The sequence below is a fragment of the Halichoerus grypus genome, chromosome 7, assembly GCF_964656455.1.
Source record: "Halichoerus grypus chromosome 7, mHalGry1.hap1.1, whole genome shotgun sequence".
Lineage (NCBI taxonomy): Eukaryota > Metazoa > Chordata > Mammalia > Carnivora > Phocidae > Halichoerus > Halichoerus grypus.
In genome coordinates this window covers 122,339,289-122,363,626 of record NC_135718.1, presented here as the reverse complement: position 1 = coordinate 122,363,626, position 24,338 = coordinate 122,339,289, and the positions used below count along the sequence as shown (strand labels likewise).

At 54.0% G+C, this 24,338-nt stretch overlaps 1 protein-coding gene across 2 annotated transcripts in view; it reads right to left on the bottom strand.

Annotated features, from left to right (window-relative positions):
• Positions 1 to 2,589: 2,589 nt before the first annotated feature.
• PLXNA2 (plexin A2) overlaps positions 2,590 to 24,338 on the bottom strand; it is a 204,589-nt gene continuing 182,840 nt past the window's right edge. Inside the window, exons 18-32 of one of the 2 annotated variants that reach the window (XM_036094629.2) lie at positions 22,760 to 22,999; positions 21,967 to 22,110; positions 21,457 to 21,691; positions 18,829 to 18,971; positions 17,908 to 18,176; positions 15,931 to 15,997; positions 15,570 to 15,716; positions 14,784 to 14,943; positions 14,305 to 14,408; positions 10,215 to 10,314; positions 9,035 to 9,225; positions 7,491 to 7,660; positions 4,754 to 4,966; positions 3,931 to 4,081; positions 2,590 to 3,170 (exon numbers count right to left, since the gene is read on the bottom strand). In XM_036094629.2, coding sequence (XP_035950522.1) covers positions 3,075 to 3,170; positions 3,931 to 4,081; positions 4,754 to 4,966; positions 7,491 to 7,660; positions 9,035 to 9,225; positions 10,215 to 10,314; positions 14,305 to 14,408; positions 14,784 to 14,943; positions 15,570 to 15,716; positions 15,931 to 15,997; positions 17,908 to 18,176; positions 18,829 to 18,971; positions 21,457 to 21,691; positions 21,967 to 22,110; positions 22,760 to 22,999 — 2,430 coding nt within the window. In that variant the 3' untranslated portion in view covers positions 2,590 to 3,074. The other variant, XM_078078188.1, reaches the window with a different exon arrangement.

Here is a 24,338-nt window from a genome sequence, read left to right as displayed (position 1 = left end):
TTTTGAGAGACACTTCCCTTCATGTCTCCCTCCAAGATGGTAGGGCTTCATGGGGGGTAGGGGCTGTGACTTTTTCCTTACACGAGGTCAAAATATCTTCAAATTGGATAATAGTGAGGAGAGAGGCCAAGTGACTCCCTGTTCTCCTCATTCTATAGGCATGAACTCCATTGGTTCTTGATGGCCCAAAGCCAAGAGTTGGTGGAGGAGGAACTGATGGGAAGCTGGAGAGGGGGCAAGGCTCAACAGTCTTTCACCCTCATGGCCTGGCTTGAGTCGCACTGAGTTTTCCTTTCTCTGAACTCCTTCCTCAGAGATACCCCTGTGCCACCTCCTTTGCCATCCCAACTTGCCCGACATGCTCATGGAATCCCGAGAAATGCGGCCAAACCACTCACTCCAGCTCTGGTTCCTCCCCCCTCCACTCTCCAGCTGGCCATCCCCCCATCATTCTCTACACTCTCCAGAAACCTTCAAGGAAGCAGCCCCAGAGAAGTGAACGGTCACCCAAAGTAGCTCCTGGGAGATGCTTGGGTAGATGCATAGAGGCAAGGGTTGGCAAGATGCTGTCGAAATGTCAAACTTCCTTTTACTTCTTGGTGGAGCAAAACCCTGGATGCTGGTCTGCACAGTGGTGTGATCAGAAAACCTTCGTTTGGAGCTCGGAAGTCATGTGAGGATGGGCTGGGATTTTTCTGTGGCACCAAGGCCCCCACTCACATTCCTCTTGCACGAATCTTCTCTCCTTTCATTGCCATTAATCACAGGCTCCGAGCTGATAAACTTTGGGTGCTACGGAGAGCAAACACTTTGGCTTAGTGCGGAAGGCCAGTCATTAGTATTTCTTTCAGGCTATTAATAGGGCCCAGAGAAACTTTAGCAGAAGTGGATTATCAGAAGAAAGTGGCCTTGGCATGGCTGGTTGTGAATTATAATGAAAAGAGCGAGTTTCCTGAGTATTTTGCTGAATGCTTTTCTCTTTCCCTTTGTCAGCGGCATTCAGGCGAGAAACTGGAGCTGAAGAGACCAGGCGATGTCTGCTGTGTGGTTAGCACAGCGATCCAGAGCCACACGCCAGGGATGGAAGCCAGCCCTCAGAGCTCCCCCTCCCCCAGCCCTTTCCTGGGAATCCAGTGTGGTCAGCAGAGCCTTTGGAAATTGGAATTGTTTGGAGGTAAATCAGAGCACAGAGAAGCTGGGGCGCAGAGTTAATTACAGAGGCAATGACCCTGGTCTGGTCTCTCTGGGGCTGGCTGGTCCAGTTTCCCAGCACTGCAGCCCCTTGAAAAGTAGGAGGGGGGGTGGATGGTGCTCTCCTACCTGCCCCCTTCCCACCCCTTTGCCTTTCTCTGGCCTGCCTTCTCCCTCCCTCTGATGCTGCTTACAGAGAAGGTGGAGCTGCCTGCTTGGATCCTTGCCAGTGTGGGAGGCCTGGAAACTCTGAAGGCTGTCCCGGTCACCAAGGTCTTGCCATCAACAGAGCCACCTTCCTCTGGATGACTCCCACTGGCTTTCATGGGGCCTCTAGACCCAGGGTGTGGAGCTTTGGTCTCTTTGTTTAGAAACTACACTCAGGAGAGTTGGTCATCCAATGGTTTTAGGTGTCAGCAGAAGAGAGAGAGAACGAAATAAGCCCAGTGAGAAGCCACCCACTTGTCCTTCAAACTCACAAGGACGTGGGAGGCAGAAAGAGAGGCAGGAGACAGTAACGTGGGGATGCTACAGTCATTTCTACTGAGGCAAGTGCTCAGACGATCAGGAGCTTCCACATATGAGCGGAGGGTTGTCTCCCCTCTGCAGGCACAGGAGAAGGACAGAAAGAAAGCATCACAATAAATACGGCCACTTCTTTAACCTATGCTCTTCAAGTATTGCTTGCTGTAAACAGTGTTTGGTTTTTGCTTTCTCTTTAATTGCAAGAAACCACTGGCAGATTGGAGTGGAACCTAAAGCCAAACACCCACGTCCCCAAATCAGCTCCCGAATGGAATCTCCTGGAGTCCTGGGCCACACACTCCAGGCCCTTTCCCCAGGGGGGCCTGGTTTATGACAGTGACTGATGTAAGGCAAAGCTGCCCAGTGTCCTCGGGGAGGCCAGGCGTCTGCTCTGGGAGAGGCCCACTTCTCCCCCACTTCTGACAGTAACTTTAGGGGAACCAAAGGGAAAAGTACCAAAGATCAGCTCCTCATTTCTTGAGGTTTGAGATTAAATAAAAGAAAAACAAAAAACCCAGTAGCAAAAAGCATTGGTACCCTACAGACACAGATCTCCCCTCCAGAGATGAGAATACACACGTGTGGGGTCCATAAAGCTCCATCGGTCGTCAGCCGGCTTGAGCCCCTCGGTGGCTCCACAGTCAGTGCCGAGTTCAGTACTTGCCACGGTCCTTGGGCCGCCGGGATGATTCCAGCGTGTACTGGCCTCTCTTTTTGCGAAGCGTTTGGTGTGAACTTGTGCTCATTCTTCTCCTCCTTCTCATGTTCTTGTAATCTCAAGGGAAAGCAAATGATCGTTTCCCCTCCAATTCCTCTCAGCTTCTCTTTGTAGGCCTTTTCTGGCATTTGGAAATGGGAGTCATTCGAGGAAGAGGGGGAGGGCGGGGAGAAGAAATGGGGACAGAAATCAGATTGAAACAGAAGTGGGACGGGATGAACAGGGAGGCTTTTTGTTTTGTTTTATTTCTGGTTTTTTTTTTCCTTTTTCTTAAAAAAAATTAAATAAAGTTCTCATTATTTCCCCAATATACATCAAATGAGTTTTCATGCAAAGCAGCAGTCAGAGGCAGAACTGTTCCCCAGTTCGTGCCTCTCGGCTTGAAGAACCACCTTCCCGGCGCCCTCTGCCTCTCTGTGGTTCGCTGTGGGTGGACGATGCCCGCCGTCTGTCCCTGCAGGGGCGGCGCTGATGGGCCGTGGCTGGCGTGGCGGGGAGGGGTCCTCCCCTCTCCCCGGGGTGGGGTCTCAGGGGACAGCAAGCTCTGGGGTCTGATCCCCTTCACTTGTCCTGCCTTCCAAGACTCCAAGTGTGACAGCTTTCCCAGGCCCCTCTTCCTGGGAATGTGAGGCTCCGTCTCTCAGCTCTCGATGGACATAGCATTTAGGAGCTGCTCCACCTTGTACGCCAGCCGCTGTCGGCGGGCCTGCTCGTCCTGCTCCAGGGCCCCGATGAGCTGAGGAGCAAAAACAAAGGTGGAGGTAGAGGAAGGAATTTAGGAATTTAGGTAGAGCAAGCCATTGGCCGAATCCTTCATCCCTCTACCTGCCTTTCCGTTCTGCCCTAATGAACACAACCTGAGATACTATAAATGATTAACTGAATATAGGTATGTATGCACATGTGTGTGTGTATGTATGTATGTCTACATGTATGCACATACATGTATATATCTTAGAACAATGTGTTTAAGACCGTATTTGGCATATCTGACAAAGTGCTATGTAAATATTAGCTATCATCATCATTATTATTACTACTAATGCTAAGTTCAAGGACAATGCCAATGCATGCCTTGAGAATTCTCCGGAGCTGTCCTCTGCGCCCTCTGCTCATGTTAGGGCCCCCCTGCGTACCTGAAACGTGACTGACAGCGTCTGCCCAAGCACAAGGAATAGTCTGATTCATTGTTTAAGAAAGGATGAAATTAATTGTACGACACTTTGAAAGGAACAATTACATTATGAAAAGTGTTATTTATTGTGTTAACAATGAGTGCAAGACAACGAAATGTGTAAGAAAGCTCTGGATGAATCAGAGAGAAGCTGCCGTCTAAGGGAGTGGTAATGAGTTTCGAGCTCATGGGTTTCTGACTCCATGACTATGTTGTCTGAATTGCCCTCTGTTGCTGTTATCGAAGGGCTGAGCCAGGCGTTCTGAGTAACTGCCATCCTGGCTGCGTGTGGCTCTCTGTCCCCTCCCGGGCCTCACCTTACCTCTTCGCTATACTTGCTGACGTAGGAGTAGATCTCATTGAGGGCACTCAGCATATTGAACTCCACAGCGTGCAGACGGGACTGCTCAGCCAGGTAGGCGTTCATGTCCTGGTCACTGATGGCGGGCAGCTTGGCGATGTCCGCGTAGTATCTGCCGTACAGAGGACAGGCTCCTTAGCAGGGACCCGGCGCCCATTCACCTACAGGACTCTGACCTCAGGCCCCTTGAGAGCACCAGATGTCCCCAGTTGCTCCTGCCTCCCTCTTTCTCTTCTGATGTGACTTCCTCTGGCTCCTTGCCTCAAGCTAAAGGTTGAGGCCTAGAGACTGGTGCTCACTAGGCCAGACTCCATCCAGCTGGGAGCTTCCGCTGTGGGGGCGGGGGCCAGAATGCTTAAAAGCTCAGACTCTGACCAGACTCTGACTGGACTCCTTGTCTTCCAATCCCAGCTCTACTACCTGCTGGCTGTGTGACCTTAGGCAAGTTACTTAGCCTCTTTGTATCTCAGTCTCTTCATCAGTAAAATGGGGTTACTTTGCAACCCCGTTTTAATGAGATGATACATAAAAAAATCTTTATCACAGCACTGGTTGCTTAGCATGTGCTCAGTAAAACGTAATCAGCATGATAATGATCTGACCTCCAAGGGCACAAAAGCTTCCCCTTCTCCCCCCCAGCAGGAAGTTTGGATAAGGGGGAAGGATGGAAGCATGAGATCCAAATGTACCACAAACACGGTTGTGGGTTGTGAGTCCTCAGTGAGGCCCTGTGATGGAGCAGACAGATGGGGGTGCGGGCCTGTCCTGGGGAGGGGCTACTGACCTCTCCACCCAGCTCTTGTAGCTGGGGATGTCCTTGGCGTAGAGCAGCTTGTTGGAGGGGGAGTCCTTGCCCAGCCGGTGCTCTGATGTGGAGCAAGAGTCCATGAAGGTCTGGGCCACCACGGACAGGCAGGCGTCCGTGATGCTGCCCTTGTGGATGTCAAACACAAACTGGGGGTTCTTGATCACGTTCACCCAGAAGCGCAGAGGGAGGCTGTAGAAGAAGGCAGAGCAGACCTTGAGGGCCGAACCTCTGCCGCACCCTTAATGTTGTCCACGAATATTCCTCTCCTCCCTCTACAAATAAAACTTCTCTCCCCCAGGGCAAGGGAACGAAATCACTGAGAGCTGCTCCAGCCAGGACGGCGAATTTAGCCTAAGCTGTTCCTGACCCTGGGAAGAAAAGGAGGGGCACCATTGTACCCTAACTGGGTGCTGACCCTGAGCCTTAACCACGGAGGGGTAGCTGTGGGTGGGTTCTGTTCCGTCCTGGCAGCTTTTCCCAAAGGCCTCCATGCCCCCAGGGAAGCCCAAGGACAGAGAACTGCGCGATTTTCTCAGAGCGTCAGACAAAGCCACCAGACTCCTAGAGTCCCTTCGCAGTGCCCATGGCCATTGTGCTGAAGGATGCAGCCAGCAGGCCCAGGCGCTGCCTGGGAGCCCGCACAAAGGGGGCCACCTGTGCTCCCCGCCCAGCCTGGCCCCTTGCGCCGCTTCCCAGGGCCGGTCAGGCCTGGTGGGGCTGAGGAGTGGGCCCCCCTGGGGGCAGCTCTTTCAGGGCTCTCCCCAGGGCTCTCTCCTCTCTGGGCAGGGGCAGGGGGAGGAGAGGAGGCCATTGTTGGCCTGCTGGGAATGAACTCACTGTAGCTCAGAGTTTTTCCCACCCCAAGAGGAACTGATCAGTCGTCAGGAGTGTTCCTTCTTGCATCTTGGGAATGTGTACAGAGGAGAATGGGTTTTCTCTGCTCCTGCGGCCATGAGGAGGATCAGCCCACTGACTCCCCTTCAGAAGCAGAAGAGCCGCTGTTTCTGTGCCTTTTCCAACTTGGCCTTCTCCTCCGGCTGCCTTCAGGGCCCTAACTCTTGGGCTCCTCTGTCGAGTGACCTTTGTTCCCTGGCGTGTCCTTCTGGCCTGAGATGGGGGTCCAGAAATCCAGCCTACTTCTCATCTCCCCTTCTTCACCTTCTCTTGAACCTCAAGGTCCCCAAACTTTCCCAAATGTCTCAGTCATGCCAAGTCTTGGGAAGATCCACTTTGCCCACTCCAAGTCCTTCCAGGATGATTTCTGCTTATCTTTCAAAGGACCACAGGATTGCTCTTTCCTGCAGAGCTGCCTGGGCTGAGAAGTGACTCATCTCTTCCACCCTCCCGTCCTCCGGCAGCTTTGAGGAGCTTCTAACATTCTTTCCGTGGACATTAGCTATTTGAGGTCTGGATAAGGGGACTCTTCCTGCCACAACTCCAGGGTAGGGCATTTCTATGACCTGGGCCTATCTGGCAACAGAAGGCAGCGAGATGCGGATGATCCAGAACTTTCTCTTCATCTCCCTGAGATTGCACACTTCCAGCACTGGGCTGGGGAGTCTTCCAAAGCAAAGGAGACAGCCATGGCCCTGCCCCTGGGAATGCAGACGCAAGGCCTGCCCCGGTGAAGTGCGCTGTGGGCTCCTCACCCGCGACCACCAGAATCTTCCCCATTTCACTACCCTGTGATCAAAGCTGCAGACTCCAGAGGGCCAGCAACCACAGCATCTCGAAGAAGAAAGGATTATATGGGTTTGGGGTTGGGTTTTTCCAAAGTGTTTTGCTGGTTGCTAGGATTTTTTGATTCCCAAATAACAGCCGGGGCCCATCTGTGTCAGCTCTGTTTTCTGAGGAGATCGCTGACTCCAGACAGCTGTGCGGGCTGCCTGCCCAACCCAAATGCCTGGACCTCCTCTCTCTGGGCTCTTGCCTGGAGGGAGGTTTTTGACTCCGGCGCTGGGCCAGGCCCTGTCTGACCTGAAAGCCAGTCCTCAGCTCGGTCTGTGGTCTAGATCTCAAACCCAGGAGAGAAAAGTCGTCCGCTAGGGGCCTGGAGGAGCCCCTTCTCCCACTGCTATGTGTGGCCGCGGGGGTTACCTTAGGGACGAGAGTCATGCCTAAAGGACATATCCCTCCTGCTGCTTCCCGAAACCCATGGCGCCGGGGTCATAACTTGACCTTAAGGAATCAGGTTGCCATGACATCCTCCTGGCTGGTGGGCTCGAGTCTGTAGCAAGAGCAAGCTCCCTCCCCAGGGGTCTACGTTCTGTTCAGGGCTTCCCCGTCTCAGGAGGGGGTGTCTTCAGCTCTGCCCTGCCCAGAATGCCCGACGCTGCCTGGCTTTGAAGCCCTGCAACTAGCTGTCTCCAGTGTGGCTCCTCGGGTTCCTCCAGCAACCCTTCTTGAGAACCAGAGGTCTCAGAGTCGGGGAGGAAGTGCTGCCTGGGAAAGGCTCTCAACCAGAAAGGGCAGAGCTCAAGCCCGTGTCCTGGTGTCGGCCCTCAGCCAGGCAGGCCCCGCTTGGCGCCCACAGCCCGGGGACCACGTCGGCTCTGCAGAGCATATGTGCGCTGTTTGTTCTAGGAGCCTCGGATTACCCAGCCACCACGACGAAGGGGCTCCCCCATCCCCCTGGTCCCTGCCGGCCCCACCTCCCACAGCTTGTGGCCTCTCCAGGCTGCAGCTAGGCCCCCCGGGCTCCCCGAGGGGTTACCAGTTGCTTTTCCAGGTGTGCCGCACATCTGTGTCGTGGATGCTGTGTCTGTCTGCCTGCTCATCCAGGAAGTCAAACATGTACTTGATGGCCAGGGGGAGAGCGCTGCCCCGGTGCACCGTGCTGAACAAGGTCTCAAACAAGTCGTCCACGAACTTCTGCAGGGTGCCCTGGGGGAGGGACGGGGTGGGGGGGGACAGCGTGAGGGGGAGGGTGGGGGGAGGTGGGGGTGCAGGCAGCAGACGGGCAGACCAGATGGTGCCTTGGACTGATCCTGCCTTGGAAATTTGTCGGCGGCGCCAGGCTGTGCAGACAGCGTGGTGGGGGTGGGGAGGGGGCCGTGGGGGTGTCGGGGAGATGGGAGGGACTGAAGAGGCTGCAGATTCCTGGGAAGAACCTCTCCTCCAACCCACAGCCACATGCCCCATCTATGCCTGTGTCCGCGCCAGGCGGGACCAGGCTCAGGGTGTGGGGCAGGAAGACAGTGAGGGCTTCGAGCCCTGGCTGCCCACGGGGACTGGTGGGTGCGTGCTGGGATGACAGCGTGTCTGAAGAACAAGCTGGAGGACCCTGAGCCTCCTGGTGAAGACGTCTGCCATATTTGTGGCCTGGGTGCTGCAGGTGAAGGGTCCAGATCCAAGAATACCCAGGTGCAGCCCCCACCCACAGGGCCCTGGAGGGTCTCTGGGAAGGAACAAGGCTGGGCCTGGGTCCCCCAGGCTACAGGTTCAAGGGACACACCTCTGAAGGTTCGGAACACATCCAGCCTTTTCTGGTGGCTCTGTTGGTCTCTTATTAGCATATTAGGAAAAGCAAAATTTAAGACATGTGGTCTGAGGGTGTATTTCTATGTCCCTTTGGGGAGCAAGTCAGAGCTGTAATCTGGATGCCACTGTGGGAGAATTTCAGCAGCATTTTTGTGGGGTCAGTGGGGGAGAGTATTTGAAATCTGACCTCTGCTGGCAAAGATGGGCCATATGATTGCCATGCTTACAGGCATAGTTGTTCTCTGCTCGGGAAGCTGGAAGACAGCTTTAGATCTTAGCTTCCAGCACTGTGGCTACCTCACCTCCATCAGCATTTGGGGGCCGATGGGATGGGGCAGGGAAGGGGGAGCCTTCTCTCCGATTACTGGCAGGACCCGGCCTTTGTGTTTTCTCTCTCACTGTGGCCAGAAAGTGGGTGGAAAAGGCCTCGACGGTGGAGGCTGGCCTACCTGTCCAGCTAACATCAGTAAGAAAACCCCAACATTTTCCTAAAAGGTACAGGGACCCAGAGATGAGAGCAGCTCCTCTGAAGAGTAATGGTGGTCTTGAGGGGTGGGCCAGGGGAAATGATACTACTGCAGTTTTTGCCAAAAGGTAGAGAACAACAGTGGCCTGATCCTCTGGAAAGCCTGCACTGGGACCTGGACCTACTCGTCTGAATGGGCCCCCTTAAAGGACAGACTCCATGGCATCCTTATGCTGGGGCGTCGGGGTGGAGGGTGGGCAGGACATACCCCTCTAAGGAGTCCTCCCCAGGCTGGGCAGAGCAGGAGTTACCTTGGTGGCCAGTAGCCGGGTCAAGTAGATCTCAGACACCATCTTGCTGCCCCGGTCACCCTCCTTCTGGTCCCCATGGTCATGGTTCTTCACCAGATGCCACACCTTAACCCCGCTCTCCAGGTCTGGGGTGATCATGGGGGCTCGGGACCGCAGGCTGTCGGGGCTCCCCGTGTACCTGAAGGAGGAGTCTGAGGAGAAGGGGGCAGTGGAGGCTCATAAGACACTGATTTCACCATCCTTGCTTGTAGAATCCTTCTAGAATCTTTGCCCGCCTACTGCACTCACTCAGAATAAACTAGTTTCAGTTGGAAGAGGACCCCTGGGACCTCATATTTGGTGGGTTATTTTGGAATCCTTGGCTGGCACGAGGACAGAGGAGCCTGAAGCCTTTTCTTTAAAAAGAAGATTTAGAAATTCTGTGAGCTGGAGAGAGCCTTGAGAATTTGGGAGCCCCCCCCACCCCCGATGCTTCCACAGCAAAGAATAATCAATAGGTAAAATGTCAGCTGAATATTTTCATAGGGGCTTTGATGAAAAATCTGGGTGCCGAGAAGCTATAAGCTGTAATGCCCCCTCTTGGGAGTTAACGGGTCCTTCTAACTTGGGGTCTAGGGTATGGACTTGCCTAAGCCATTTTTGGAGTGGCGGGGCCCAGTCCTGGAGGTGTCCTTTAGCTGGACAGCCCAAAGCCTTATTGCAAACACAAAAGCAGAGGACATGGAGCAAGAGAGAGTGAAGCATGGTCACCTCATTACCCAGCGGGCACTGGGGGCCCTTGCACCCTCAGGGGTGGGTAGGCTAGGATGGCCCATCTACTGCCCCAATTGGGACACTTTTGAGAGTAAAGGGGGACCATTAATAACTCAGCCAGAACAACAGGTAAAAACAGGGACTGGCAAGTAGGAACCTCCATCCACGTGCCTCCCTGATTCCAGGCCCCTCGCACTCCTTCACCAGGTGGGGGCTGTCAAAGGAAGGGCGCGCAACGCACCCGCTCCCGCAGCTCTGAGGTCTTGGCCGCTCTGGGAGTGACTGCACTCGGGAGGAGGGGAAGCAAATGATTGATTGGCGGAGGGCAGCTGCAAGGGCTGCTTGCTGTCGCGGGGGGCGGTGAGGGGTCCCTGGGAGGTCACGGAAGCTGCCTCCGAGCTGCCCAGGCTACCTTCCTGGTCCTCACCGTATCTGCCGATGGGTGTCCGCGAGATGCTGGCAGAGGCTGGGATGTTGTAGGAGGACGTCTGTTTGGGGACCAGAGCCACCACCGATCTGTCTGACACCTGAGAAGGGTACCAAAGGTACAGTGTGGGTGAACCAGGAAATTCAACTGTCAAGTACTTCTAGAAGGTAATGACACAGGTATGGGGTAGAGCACAAGGAGTTCAGGAATACTAAAAATAATATGGTTGCTACTCGCCAAGGATGTCCGATGTGGTAGTTACTGGCCGCCTGTGCCGATGGGGCGCTTGCAATTCAGTCAGTCTGAATGGAGATACGTTGTCAGTGTCTAAACTACAACCTACTAACTGTAACACGAACTATTATGCTGTAAACGCATAATACACACTGGGTTTCAATGACTTAGCGTGGATAGAATGACACGAACGATCTCATTAATAATTATTCTGTTGATTCCATGTTGAAATGGTAATTATTTTAGAATCAACTAGGTTAAATAAAATACATTGTTAACACTAATTTCATTGGGTTATTTTTACTTTTTAAATGTGGCTAGTAAAACATTTTAAGTTACACATGTGGCTTGCATTATCTTTCTACTGGACAGCCAGGGCTACACCCAGCCTCCCTTCAACCCTGTGCATTTGTACAGTTATTCCCATTTTGCAGGTGAGGAAACTGAAGCGGAGAGGGGCAAAGCACCATCTTCCAAGTCACACAGAGACTATATGGTACAACCAGTATTTGTAGCCAGGTCTGTCCAGGCTCCAGAGTGCATGTGCTCCCCATTATATCCTAATTTGGGATTTTATTTCAAGTCATACTGGTCTGAAGCCCATTTTCCCTTTTGGCTCTGATTTCTTTCTGGCCTGGGTCCTGTAACGCTCGGGCCACCTTGAGGAGTTTCCCCAACAGAGCAGCTGCTCTTGGGGAGTCAGAGGGAAAGATGGCGTGTTTCCCCGTCCTCTGTGAGGCACCCAGGCTCAGCACCCAGGCTGGAGGGAAAGGGCTGATAAATGAGGAGCCATAGTGAAGACATTTGGGGCCATTTTGATTTAAGATTACCCTCCATCCAATAAAAATGGAGAATCCCCAGAATTGTGGCGATCCAATTAAACCCCTAACGCAGAGGGAATAAAACAGCTATAATAATGTTATGGGCCATAAAACATTCCTATTAAACCATTTTTTATTTTAACAATTTTTATGAACTTTATAAGTTTGATTTATAGCTGCACCAGTCGTAAAACCATCTTTCTGGGTTTTAAATTGTCAGTCCCTCTCTCCCACCAAAAAAGAATTAAATGTTGGGAAGTCAAACTATAAATGAACATTAGTGCTAACGAGGTTCCCTGATAGCCGGTTTTAGCAGTGGTCTTTAATTTTACCCTCCCTATAAATCTGAGGGAGCCCAGGAAGTTTTTTAACATCTCTTTGCTAATTAAGATTATGCAGATTTTCTCCTGTGGGGGCTTCCAGGACCTTTGACTCCAAGGAGGGTCCCGAGGGGGCAGTGCTTTGACTTGGAGGCAGAAAGCTGCAGGGCCCTGGGCTCTTGTGGGCGCGTGGAAGGGGCCCAGGCTGCATCACTCCGCAGCCGGGACGGTGTCCTGGACCGCCAGTGGTCCGCACCATCCGCTCCAGCTCTGGAACTAAGGGGGGATGGGCCTCTCCACCTCCGTCTTTCAGGAACTCTCCTTGCCACTGACAGCCTAGAAATGATTCTCTGAAAGCCTGGCAGGGGCAGGGGATGATACTCCCGGGAAGAACAGATTACATTCTTCATGTATGGTTTGTTGTCACCTGGAGGACTCGTAAGGTGACTCGAATGACCACAGTTCGACCCAATTCCAGGTCTTGTCACTAAATCTCTCGTCTTCAGTCCTAGCCTTTCTTTTTCTTGACTGACAGGCGGTGCAAATCCATGGTCAGGCTGCCCGGCCGGGTCTGACCTTGGCTCTGCCACGTACTAGCTACGTGACCTCAGAGAAGTCAGTTAACCTCTCTGCATCTCTGTTGTCTCATTTGTTGATGGGGATAATAACGGCATCTAGGTTTGTCGTGAGGCTCAAAGGAGTCAGGACACAGGAAGGCTGGCAGCAGTGCCGGGCACCCGGTGAGCACTCGGTGAGCGCTGGTATCAGTGTTGTTATTAGGAGCATCACCGTCATCATCACTGTCCCCCAAAGGGAAGAATAATCCCTGTTGTTCCCTGTCACTCAGGGCTGGCATGTGGGAAGTACCTTGCACTCGGGACAGCTCAGTAAATATTTGAGGAATCAATGAATACATGAATGAGAAATGACATTGGGGAATTGAAAGTGCTCTGTATGATGAGCACTGGAAGAACAGAATATTCCATTCTGATTGGGAGCCTTAGGACGGACAGCCCAGTAACAAGCGTTAGGGCATCACAGACAGAAAAGAAAGGCCTCCCTCCTGCCCTTGAGAAACTTCTGATTCGAAGGCACGATGCTGTTCTCTTTTGTGCTTTCTTCTTCGGCTCAAACTGGTTCATTACAAGTGTTCTCCAGAACGCACTAAGTGCTGTGCGTGTGTGTGTGTGGGGGGGGGGGGGTGGAATCAACGGCAGGGGGCGGGCAGGGGGCTCTAACTACCCTGGGGGCAAGTCTGCATCCTTTGTACCTCACCTGCTATTTCTAATTCTTCCCACCACCTTCACAAGCCAGATGTCACCTTGCAGATGAGGAGCCCAAGGCTGCAGGAGGTTAAAGTCACCCCACCAATGAGTGGAGAAGCAGGGGTTCAAATATGGCTGGCAAAGCCTTGAACTCTTCTCAGACACCACACTCGGTCCATCTGGGGCTGGGTGCAGTCAGTTGGGGGGCGGCGAGGAGGATGGAGCCTGGAGAGGGAGGTTTCTGGGGCTGCCCCAGTGCCCCCCACCAGCTTCCTCTGTGCCTCAGAGCCTCCCAGCCAGCTCCTATTGGACCTCCAGTGGCCTGGTCCGTGGCAACTCCATGCTCACCAGTCCAGGCTGCCAGTCACCCTGTCCCCTCCCCGTGTGAGGCCAGGATGGAGGAGGATGTTACTAATCAGGCAATCCCGTAGGGTCTTGCAGCCTGAGGCGCTTCTTCTGGTTGGTTTAATTTCTCTCGGTGTCTCTCATTTCCAGCTTCTATTTTAGTATTTTTCCCGAATCCCAACCAGCCTACCTGTGCTTAATCTTATAGAGACCCCCAGCCATGAGTAGCCACCATGGGAGGGAGGGGGAGGTGGGAATAGATCCCTCCTGGATCTTTTGTTCTTTTGCTGGAATTCTTCTTCTTTTTTTTTTTTTTGATTATTCATTCATTCAGTGCCTCTGCCAATGTGCTGAACACTTTCTCTCCTGTACTGAATCTATTCCACACGACTTTATGGGGCGGGGATTACTTTGAACTCCATTTTACAGATGAGAAGGGCGAGAACTTAATTTCACCAAGGACACCAGCTAGTAAGTGGCAGAATGCAAGAGCTGAAGACAAATCTATCCAATCCCCTGCTCTATGGCAGGTGAGTAGCGGAAGGTGTGTCGGTAAGATGCTGAGGACAGAAAGCCACAGATCCCTATGGTCAGTGACCTTACGGAGGACCTCACAATATGCAATTTTTCTGCAGACATGGAAGGTACACAGGAGAGAAATGCCTCGCCCTACCCAGACCAGTTAAGTCAGTTTCTCGGGGTAGAGTCTGGGCATTCATGTTTTTTTTTTTTTTTTTTTTAAAGATTTTATTTATTTATTTGAGAAAGAGAGCAAGCTGGAGAGAGAGACAGAGAGAGCACAAGCAGGGGGAGCGGCAGGCAGAGGGAGAAGCAGGCTCCCTGCTGAGCAGAGAGCCCTGATGCAGCCCTAGGACCCTGGGATCATGACCTGAGCCGAAGGCAGACGCTTAACGACCGAGCCACCCTGGCGCCCCATGGGCACTCATGATTTTAACAAATTTCCTAACCATGCATGAGAATCTCCGATTTAGATTCAGAAGGAGGAGGAAAGGGGAGATGGCTTCCGAGGGCTTGAGAGCAAACCCTGGAGTGAAGGGAACAATCTGGGGAGTCAAAAGTCGTGGTGCAAAGCCCCTGCCCTCACCTGATAATGCATCAGCGTGTTCAGCCGCTTCCAGTCGCCCTCAATCTTGGTGGTGATGTCCTCGTCTTGCAGCACGACCCGGGCGATCCGGCCTTGCCGCCACTCTGGGTGGAGGGGGTGGTGCAGGTAGCAGTGTGAGTGGGCGGGGGGGGAGGGGCTGGGAGTCAGGGTCACCCAGTCCTGCCTCCTCTAGTGACCTGGCAACCCCAGCTCCAAGCTGGTGCCACCCATAGTGCTTAGAGACATCCAGGGCTCCATGGGGTCAAGAGAGCTGGGGAGAAGTGTGGGCAGGCAGTGTCCCAAGAGAAATACTTCCTGTGGCCCCTCACCTGGGCAGGACCTAGTCATGCCCCCAGGAGGGGCCTGGGCAGGAAGGGGCTTCCCATTTTCTCACCCCATCCCATCCCATCACCCAAATGCCCTCCCGGAAGCCACTTTTCAACCCCATGCCCCCCATACTCCAAGGCCAGGCCTCCTACCCAAGTCCATGTCAACGGCCCTCGGCCGCTGGGAGTAGGGCACGTTCTTATAGACAGCATCGAGGATCTTCTCCTTGACCTGTGTGATGGTGTCACAGTTTAACACCTTCACTGGGATCTCTGGACTGTTCTCGTTGTCGGGGTTGACGCAGTTCAGGATCTACAAGGATGATAGAGGGGGAACAGGATGGGAGTTCGAGGGGCTGCTTGAGGGAGAGGGAGCAAGGCCTTGGAATCTCTCTTTCCAAGGCTTATCCTCCTCACAGGAGAAATGGCCGTGCCTCAGTTTCTCTTGCCTTCCTGCCATCTGCCAAATGACAACCTGAGTCATGCCTATGCTTCTCAAAGAACTGAGACTCCACTTTCTAGCCCCTGGTTGGCTTGGGGGAGACTGTAATCCTGGGACCAGGCATCCTAGGGATTTAGAGATGCCTCCAGGTCTATCAAGGGCTGACCACCCACTTCCCAAAGCCTCTGTATTAGGAACTAGCAAATTCATCTTCTTCCCCATAATGCTAATTTCCCCATACCTAATGGAGGGTGCTCTGCCCCCGGCCATAGCAAGCATCTAGGGTAAACGGAGGCAGACAGAGCTCTTTGAGCCCACCCAATGAGACGGGAAGGGGGAACCCAGGCGTGTATGCCCCGCTCTTGGAACACTTAGCATAGCCTTTAGACTGGCTCCCATGCTGTTTCCCAGCCTCTTTGTTGACCACTCAGATTAGCTTTGTGTATGAAGCAAAGGCAGGAGGTCTGCCGAGTCCCCTGAGTTCCCCGCCTCCTCACCAGGGTCTTGTACTCGATCTGCTGCCGGATGAGCTTGTCTTCACTCAGAGAGTAGCGGGCCTCACCCGTGATGGCGTCGATGGGGCCCTTCTCCATCTGCTGCTTGATGGCGCAGTAGAGCATGAAGAGGGGCTCCCCCGCGCACTCCTGTGGGCACAGGCAGGGCACAAGGGGTGGGCTGGCACCCGTCTCCTCCTCTCCCTCTCCTGGCCAGGCTCCTAGGCCCGCCTTGCTTTGGAGCACCCCAGCCGGGCAGCTTCCTATTCCCAAGGGGTCCCCATGCAGCCCTGATGGCCAGGCTTGGGGCAGCAGTCCCTTGTCTTGCTCTCAACTCTCGGCCCCGGCTCGCTCCCACTCTCACCTTCAGGAACTTGTGCAGGAGGAAGGCAAACCAGTTGGTCAGCATCTTCTCAGCCACAGACTCTGTCCTGGGGAGGGAGAAGGGATGTGAGGGGCAGTCCTTTATGGAGGGGTCTCGGAGAGGGGGTCTGGCTTGTATGCATCGTGGCCCAAGAGAGCAACAGGGCATCAAAGGGCACAGAGCTGGGAGCCAGGACACCAGAGGTGAAAGTGTGACCTTGGGCCAGAGGCTTTTTCTTCCTGGGCCTCAATTCCTTGTGGAAATGGAGTGGTGCTCCGGGTCTGCAGATGAAGGCACCAAGTACCCCATTTCCACAGGGCTATCAATTTCTAGTTCTCCCTACTTCCTGCTGGCCTCAGGATGAGAAACAGAGTTTCTCTGTCCCTTTGGGATTCCCTGCATGCCTGAATACTCCATTTTAATACCCAGGAGGTCCCTGGTACGTGCCCCTCCAACCTCTCAGAATCAGACTGCCTGAATTCCAATCCTGACTCTGCCACATACTGGCTGTGGGACTTGGGCAGGTCATTTCACCTCTCTGGGTTCATTTTCCCCATCTCTAAATGGGGACAATGATAATAGTGTCTATCCCTCAGGGCTGTTGTCAGAATTGGATGAGTTAACATATATGTAAAGTGCTAAGAATAGCATCTGGCCCCCAGTAAGCACTATTCCGTAAGTATTGGCTGTCGTTCCTGCTGTCGTGTGGGGTCATGGATCCCAGCCGCTCAGGGGGAGAGCAGGGGACATGAGTGTTTAGCAGACAGGGGATCTGCTTCTGCAAACACCAGCCTCCCCACCCCCTATCCTGGGCTGCAGATCTGGGGACTCAGGAACAAAGCCGCTGTGACAGACCCTCAGTGATGGGGATGCCGAGGGGTATTTTAACACCCCACACGTGGTGCAAATTATACCCTCCGGTTGCAGTAAATCCCAGGCATTTGCCAGGGCTGCTCAGCAGTCTGGGCCTGGGGGAGAGTGACAATGGCAGAAGAAATTGTAGCTTTGTCCCCTGGCCCCTCCCAGCACCCTCTTCTGCATTGTGCCTGAGATTAGCTCTAATTTAAATACAACAGTTCTTAATGAGAGTTTCTAATGCTCAGATTGGCAGGATGGGGGCTCAGTGCTCATGAAACAAAGACATTCTTCCTCCCTCTTCACCCCACGTGGGGTCTGGAAGCCTGAGACCTCAGCTAGGAGCAGGCTAAAGAGGGGGGCGGAGAAATGGAGGAGGCACATTCCAACCCCTGCTACCAGAGGAGGTCCAGAGCTCTGCTCGGCTCCCTGGGGCCTCCAGGGAGGGTGGGCTCAGGGAATGGATGCCAAGGTCTCCAGCCTCTCTCCTGCCAGGAAAAATGGCACCTGGGGAGGGGGCATGTGCTGGCTGCTGGTGATTCGGATCCTGGAAACTGGGCGCTGAAGGGATAGGCCGCACCAAATCTCCAGCCCGCCATGAAGGAAATGTTCTCTAAGAGCACTGTCCAATATGGTGGCCAGCACGTGGTGACTGAGCCCTCGGCAGGCGGCTCGCACGACCAAGAACTGAACGTTACATTTTATCTCATTTTAGTTCATAGCCACAGGTGGCTACAGTGTTGGGCAGCGCGGCGCTAGAGGCCCCGGGAGGGAGGGAGGGAGCGAGCCCGGGAGACGGTGTTACCGCTGCCATTTCGTCGGTGGGGAAGCTGAGGAGCAGAGAGGCCACATCACAGGCCCGGGGGCACACCGCTAGCGGGTGGCTGAGCTGGGGCTCGAGCGGAGGCCCGGGCTCCTCCATCAGGCTGAGCAGCAGCGGACACGGCCACCCGGGGCCCCAGGGAGCTCAGGCTCCGTGCTGCGAGGGGCCGTGCGTGGGCTCAGGCCATGGTGAGTGGCGTCGCGTCTGGGGGTGGGGAGCCTGTCATGCTGCTCCAGCCAGGCCCTGCCGGCCAGCCTGGGACACCCGCCGCCCTCCCCGCCCCCGGCCGCGGGGCCGACCTCCGCAGCAGCAGCTTCGGGTGGTTCTTGTTCTCCAGGTTCTTCTCGATGAGGTCCGAGAGCAGCTGCTTGAGGACGTCGGTGGCGTACTCCAGGCGGCCCTGCAGGCCCGTCATGATGAGCGAGGCCACGTTGCCACGGTCGCGCATGGAGAAGCTGCGCTGGAGCTCTAGGGTGCGGATGAAGGTCAGCAGGAACACCTTGTTGTTGATGAGCTGGGCGAAGAGCTTCAGGGCCTTCTCCACGTGCTGCTGCCCGTTCCCCTGTACCTGGGCATGGGCAGGAGGCGCGCGCCCTCAGAGGACAGCCTCCCGCCTCCCCGCCCGGGCTGGCACTGAGGGTCTTCTGGAGAGAGCAACAGCACTCTCTAACTGCCTGGCTACACCCCGCCCCCCTAGGAATGGCTGGTCTCTGAAGTCTCTGGTCTGCTCCGCCCGTCCACTGGGTTGGGGGGCCTGGCTCCAGGCAGAGCCCTCTGAGGGGACACCATCATCTGATTCTTCCAGGGATTCAGTAGGAGATACTCCATTAGACTTGCTTGGTTTACTAGTCTCCCTTTAATCCTTTCTGCCCTGATTTATTATCTTTAGTAAAACAAACCAACACGTGAATAAACAAGCCTCCCAGAATCATATGTCCTTTCCGTAAGCCACCTTAAATCCATTTGAGAATATGGCAGGATCTTAGTTAATTAATTTAGTCATTAATTAAAAAATGACAATGAGCCTTCCCCTGGAATCATCCCAAAGAGACTGCGTGCCCCCCTTGGCTATGATCTTCCTGTTGTGGTGACGCCGTTCCCAGCTGTTTCTCCTCATCCCTCCTAACGATCCTCTGAGCTGCTGGGCCCCGTCTGCATTTCCCCGGACACCCAGGCCCTGCGCTCTGGCTGGCTGGCTCGGGGAGGGTGGCAGGCATTACCTCCAGCTCCCGCAGCACGGGATGGTCCTCGATGCCAGGGAACAGGACTCGCATAGCGTAGGTGCGGTAATCCAGGTAGGGGATTCCCGAGCGGTCCAGGTCACTGGTCAGCTCATTGATGTCTGTCTGGAGCTCAGCAAAAGCTATGCAAGTGCAGGGAGACAAGGAGGCTCAGGAGGGCACCCCGCGCAGGGGAGGGGGAAGGCAGGAGAAGACGTCTGTGAAGGAGGGGCAGGCCTGGGGTGTAGAGACAGGGAGGGTTGTAGGGGCGCGTCTCCAGAAGGGATGCGATCTCTCCAGGCCTCCTTTCGTAGGTGGTGGGCATGTGGGTGATTTCTATGTTATTTCCTCTTCTATGCTGATGCATAATTTTGAGGTGTCTTTCTATGTATTGTAATTGTAGTTAAAAAAAAGAAAACAGAAGAACACTATGATTTGGGTCATGCATGGGCCTGCAGGTTCCGGAAACAGCTGAGAGGCAGTGGCCAAGGGGGTGAAGTGAAGACAAGAACAGGCAGCTTTGCTCCCCTTTTTTTCCCAAGCAAGAGTATCAATCAAGATGCAAAAACCCTGGGCAAAAATGAACATGAAAACTACCATGAGATACCACTTCACACCCATTAGGATGGCTATTATAGAAAAATGGAGGGGTGCCTTGGTGGCTCAGTTGACGAGGCACGGGACTCTTGGTTTCGGCCCAGATTATGATCTCAGGGTCCTGAGATTGAGCCCCGAGTTGGGCTCTGTGCTCAGCGGGGAGCCTGCTTGAGATTCTCTCTCCCTTTCCCTCTGCCCCCCCCTCATGTGCACACACGCTCTCTAAAATAAATAAATAACACTTTTTTAAAAGAAAAAATGGACAACAAGTACTGGAGAGGGTATGGAAACACGGGAACCTTTGTGCATTGCTGGTGGGGGTGTAAACTGGTACAGCTGCTCTGGAAACCATATTTGGTGGTTCCTCAAAAATAAACACAGAGTTACCATAGGACCCAGCAACTCCACTCCTAGGTATCTACACAAGAGACCTGGGACTTAGATATTTGTATACTCATGTTCGTAGCAACATTATTCACACTACTGAAAGGTGGAAACAACCCAAATCTGTCCATGGACAGATAAATGGATAAACGACATGTACATACACTCAACAGAGTATTACTCAGCCTTATAAAGGAAGGAGATTCTGACGCATGAAGCTTTAAGATGCCGAGTGAAGTAAACCAGACACAAAAGAACACGCACTGCATGATTCCACCTACAGGAGGCTTCTAGAGTAGGCAGATTCATAGAGACAGAGAGTAGAATGGTGGTTGCCAGCCGCTGTGGGGGAGGGGCTGTGGGGGTTTGTGTTTAATGAGTACAGAGTTTCAGCTGGGGAGGATGAGAAAGTTCTGGAGATGGATGGTGGGGATGGTTGCACAACAATGTGAATGCACTTAATGCTATTGAATTGGAGGAAGGAAGAGCCCTGGGGTGTAGAGACAGTGAGGGTTAAAAAAGGTAAATTTTATGTTATGTATATCTTAACACACACACACACACACGCACACGCACACGCGCGCGCACGCGCAAGGGACACTAAGAGCACCAAGCCCAGCCTTGGGGCACATCCCTCTGGTGGCAGGCCGTGTCTCCCGGATGCTCCTCTCCTCCCTCCTCCCCTGCCCTGCCACCAGGAGAAGCCTTCCCCACCTTGCCCCAGCCCAGCGCTTCCCTTTATTCCAGCAGAGGCCTTGTTCCTGATCCTGACATTTGCAGCAAAAGGAGAAATGTTTTGATTCCCTATTGAAATGTTTACTCAGAGAGCCTGCTGAGTCCTCAGCCTGAGGGGACGCCAGAGATACCTGTCACCTCGAGGCTGTGGTTGCGTGGGAGATGGAAGAAAACATTCTCTACTCCCACGTGCGGCCACGGCCAAGGATACCAGCAAGTGGCGGCCTTCAGAGCGCTCAGCCTGTGGCGCTGGTGGGAAACTAGCCCTGGGGGAGGCTGAGGCCACAGGCAGGTGGGGGATCCCTGCCTGCCCTTCCTGCCGCTGTTCCTGCTGCTTCCACATGCTCCCAGGGCAGCTACGCAGGACACGGGAGCCGGACTCCCGTTTGGGGGGCTCTATAGGGTCTGAGAGAGCCAAGCCTGGCTCTGTGGGGAAACAGAGGCCCTGAAAGGGAGAGAGAGGGGGCCAGCTTGGGGGTGAGTCAGGGCACAGGAAGGACCCGAACAAGATGAGCAGGCCTGGGGCCTCACCCTGGGCATTCTCTTTTTATTTATTTATTTATGTTTTTAGAGAGAGAGAGGGGTGGAGGGAGAGAGAGAGAATCTTAAGCAGGCTCCACACCCAGCGCAGAGCCCGATGTGGGGCTCGATCCCACAACCCTGAGATCATGACCGGACCTGAAATCAAGAGTGGGACACTTAACCGACTGCGCCACCCAGGTGCCTCGCCACCCCCACCCCCAGGGGCATTCTTAATAGGACTTCTCTGGCTCTAAAGGCAAAGGGAGTTTCTGGGCAAACAGAGGCTTAGGGTGGGAGGGATGGCAATAGAGATGAGTTGTCTGGAGGGAGGCAGTAATAAGGCTGGTGAAGAAAGATGGGGCCAGGAAGCAAGCAGGGGCTTCCACTTACCTTCCTTACACTCCAGGGCCACGCGGGACTCCAGGTTGTCCATCTGCATCTGGAGCCTCTTGAGAGTGAGGTCGTTTTCTCGAGACTTCCGCTTGTAGGCAATGAGGACGATGATGACGATGATGAGGAGGAGGCTGCCGCCCGCCGCGATGCTGACGATGGCTGGCAGGGTCAGCAAGCTGTCTGAGACGACACTCACCGAGCCGGGAGAGAACACTATCCCGCCCACGTGAACCTGTGCATTGCACACACACAGCTGCTGTAGAGAGCTGGCATGCCATCGCATCCTTAGGTTTCAGAAAGCACATGAAAGACCACAACCACACAATACAGACTTGGATATGGAACAACTTCCTGCTTATCTGCCTGCCTTTTCTCGTGTTCTCCACTTCTACCCATTTCAGTGCAGAACACGGTGACGAGGAGCTATGAAGGAGCCTTACTTTATGACAGATCACGCATGCACGGCGAGGAGAGGAGGAAGTCAGGAAAGGAAGGGGGTTCACTCACCATGACTTTGTGCTGCCCCGTGAGGTTGGGAGGCTCGCAGAGGAGCTGTGTCTCGGACACGGTGACAGCACATGGGGTCTCTCCGATCAGCACCGTGTAGTTGAGTTTGGCACCTCCAGAAGCGGGAGGGCAGAGGTTTTTGCCCTGTAGATAACAGTAATCTTAATAGAAATAATTGACACATGCGTGCAAAAGTTAATTGCCTATTACCAAAGAGATTAAAGAGGTGGGAGAAGGGCAGCCAAGCAAAAGCCAATAGATGGCTTCCCGGGAAGTTTTTGGAGAAAACTTCGAACAGCCACAATTTAGAGAGCCAAAGCGAAAAAGTGGGGAGGAGAGAAAGAAAGGCAGGAAGAGATGGGGAAGAAGACAGGAAGGGGAGACCACACGGTGAACAAGTGAAAATCTGGAGGAGGGCAGGTGGGATATAAACAAAAGAAACAAAACAGGTGGACGGATCGTACCAGGGAACCGTGACCTCTTGGAATGTGTGTGCAGGTTATGGTGGCCAGGGAAGTGGACAATAAAAGGAAATGTTTACTTCCGATGCGCTGCAGAACCCTAGGGTCCCAAAGCTCACAAGAACAAACAGAAATACCGTAAAGGGTTTCTCGAGATCCCAAGTGCGAGATCTATGGCTGGGTGAGTCCATATCTATAAACAAGCTCCCTTGGCAGGGAGCTAGTAGCTCTGCGAGTCCGCATGCACACAAAGGTGAAGGGAAGGGCCGGGGGTGTGGGGGCCTGTTGCCATCACCGTGCGTGGCAGGCTACACTCACTCTGCACATCCTACCTTCAGAATGATTGGGGATCCTGGCTTTTGATCCAGGACTCCAGTAGGGCTGAGCAGTTCAAAGGTTGGGTTGGGGTAGTAGATGAACTTAGTGTCGTTGTAAATGAGCAGGGACTGGACGTTGTTAAAGACGAAGCCGAACTCATCTGGCCGCTCCACGGCATCCAGGCCGGGCCGGTAGTCCGTGGTCAGAGAGGGTGCCAGGCAGGTCAGGGTGGTGGTGTTCACGACTTTGCACACCTAGGAGGCCCAGAGTGTGGCACTGAAATGCAGACTGAGCGAGGGTGGGGGGTATCATGCTACTGCCTCCCACGCTGTCTGCTTTGGTGGTCTTCATTAGATGGTGAGCCCCTTGAGAAAAAGGGCTGTGAAATTTCTGAGGGGGGCATGCATTTTAACGTCATTCATTCATTCATTCATTCATTCATTTGCCAACATTGTTCAAGTGCCTAGTCTGTGCCAGGCACTGTGCTAGGAGCCGGGGCCCACTAGTGACATCATCATCGTCTGCAGGGGGAGACACAGGACCGAACATGCTTTATAACACAGTCCTGGCGGGGGGCCTGGCATGCAGAAGGGGCTGGAGGCCTCCCTGGTAAATGCATGAATGGGTGTGAGAAACGCTCGGGTGGGCAAGGACCAGGTAGGGTGGGAGGATCTGTGTGTGAGTGTGCATGGCTGTGGCCTGAGGATGACTCAGGGACGCTGTCCCTTGGAAGAAATGAGTGTAATGTAATCTGAAAAACGAGTGGGACTCACCTAGACAAGGGGTGGGGTGGGGTGTGGGGACAGGTCCCAGGCAGGGGATGAGGGAGCATGGGATGTCTGAGGACACAGCAGGACAGGGGCAGTGTAAGGGCTGTGTGTGTGTGTGTGTGTGTGTGTGTGTGTGTTGGGGAGCAGGAAGTACCATGAGATGAGCCCTCCACCAGGACCCAGTAGGTGTTCAGTTAATGTTTATTGAATACATTGATGAATAAAAAGAACCTTTCAACTCTTTGAACGTTCTATTTGGGATCTCTCTCTTCTGCTGCCTCACTTGGCACAAGGGAACAGCCCAAGTACTGACACTGAGTTCATAATGTCCTTTCTTTCTGGGTAGACCCTGATGTCCCTCTGTGCAGCCCCCTCCTCTGGCGGTTTCGTTCCAGGGCTGCCAAGGCAGCGGCCAGCCCCAAGGAGCCACCACAGGACCCCCGGGGGGCTTGCCGACAAACCTGGCCTCCCACCCCCTCCTCCTGGCTTGCGCTCCGCGCGCCCTGGTTCAGGCTTTGGGTGTCCCGGCCTGTGGGCATCTGGGAGACCTCGGCCGCACAAGTACACGCTGTCCTGGCAGGTCCACACATGTGTGAGTCCAGCCAACAGACACACACACATGGGCTTCATGTTCTGAAAACAAGACTGTGTGTGAAATTGCAGAAAAGCTGACAGTTGCACAGAGATGATGTCAGAGCTCCGAGTCCAAGGATTAACCCCCACGTTCCAGGAGGAGTTGAAGAGTTTCATCAGAACCGCTCACTGAGGGCCTCACGCCCTGTTGGAGGACAGGGCCCATTCCCGCCCTTCCCGCGCAAACCGC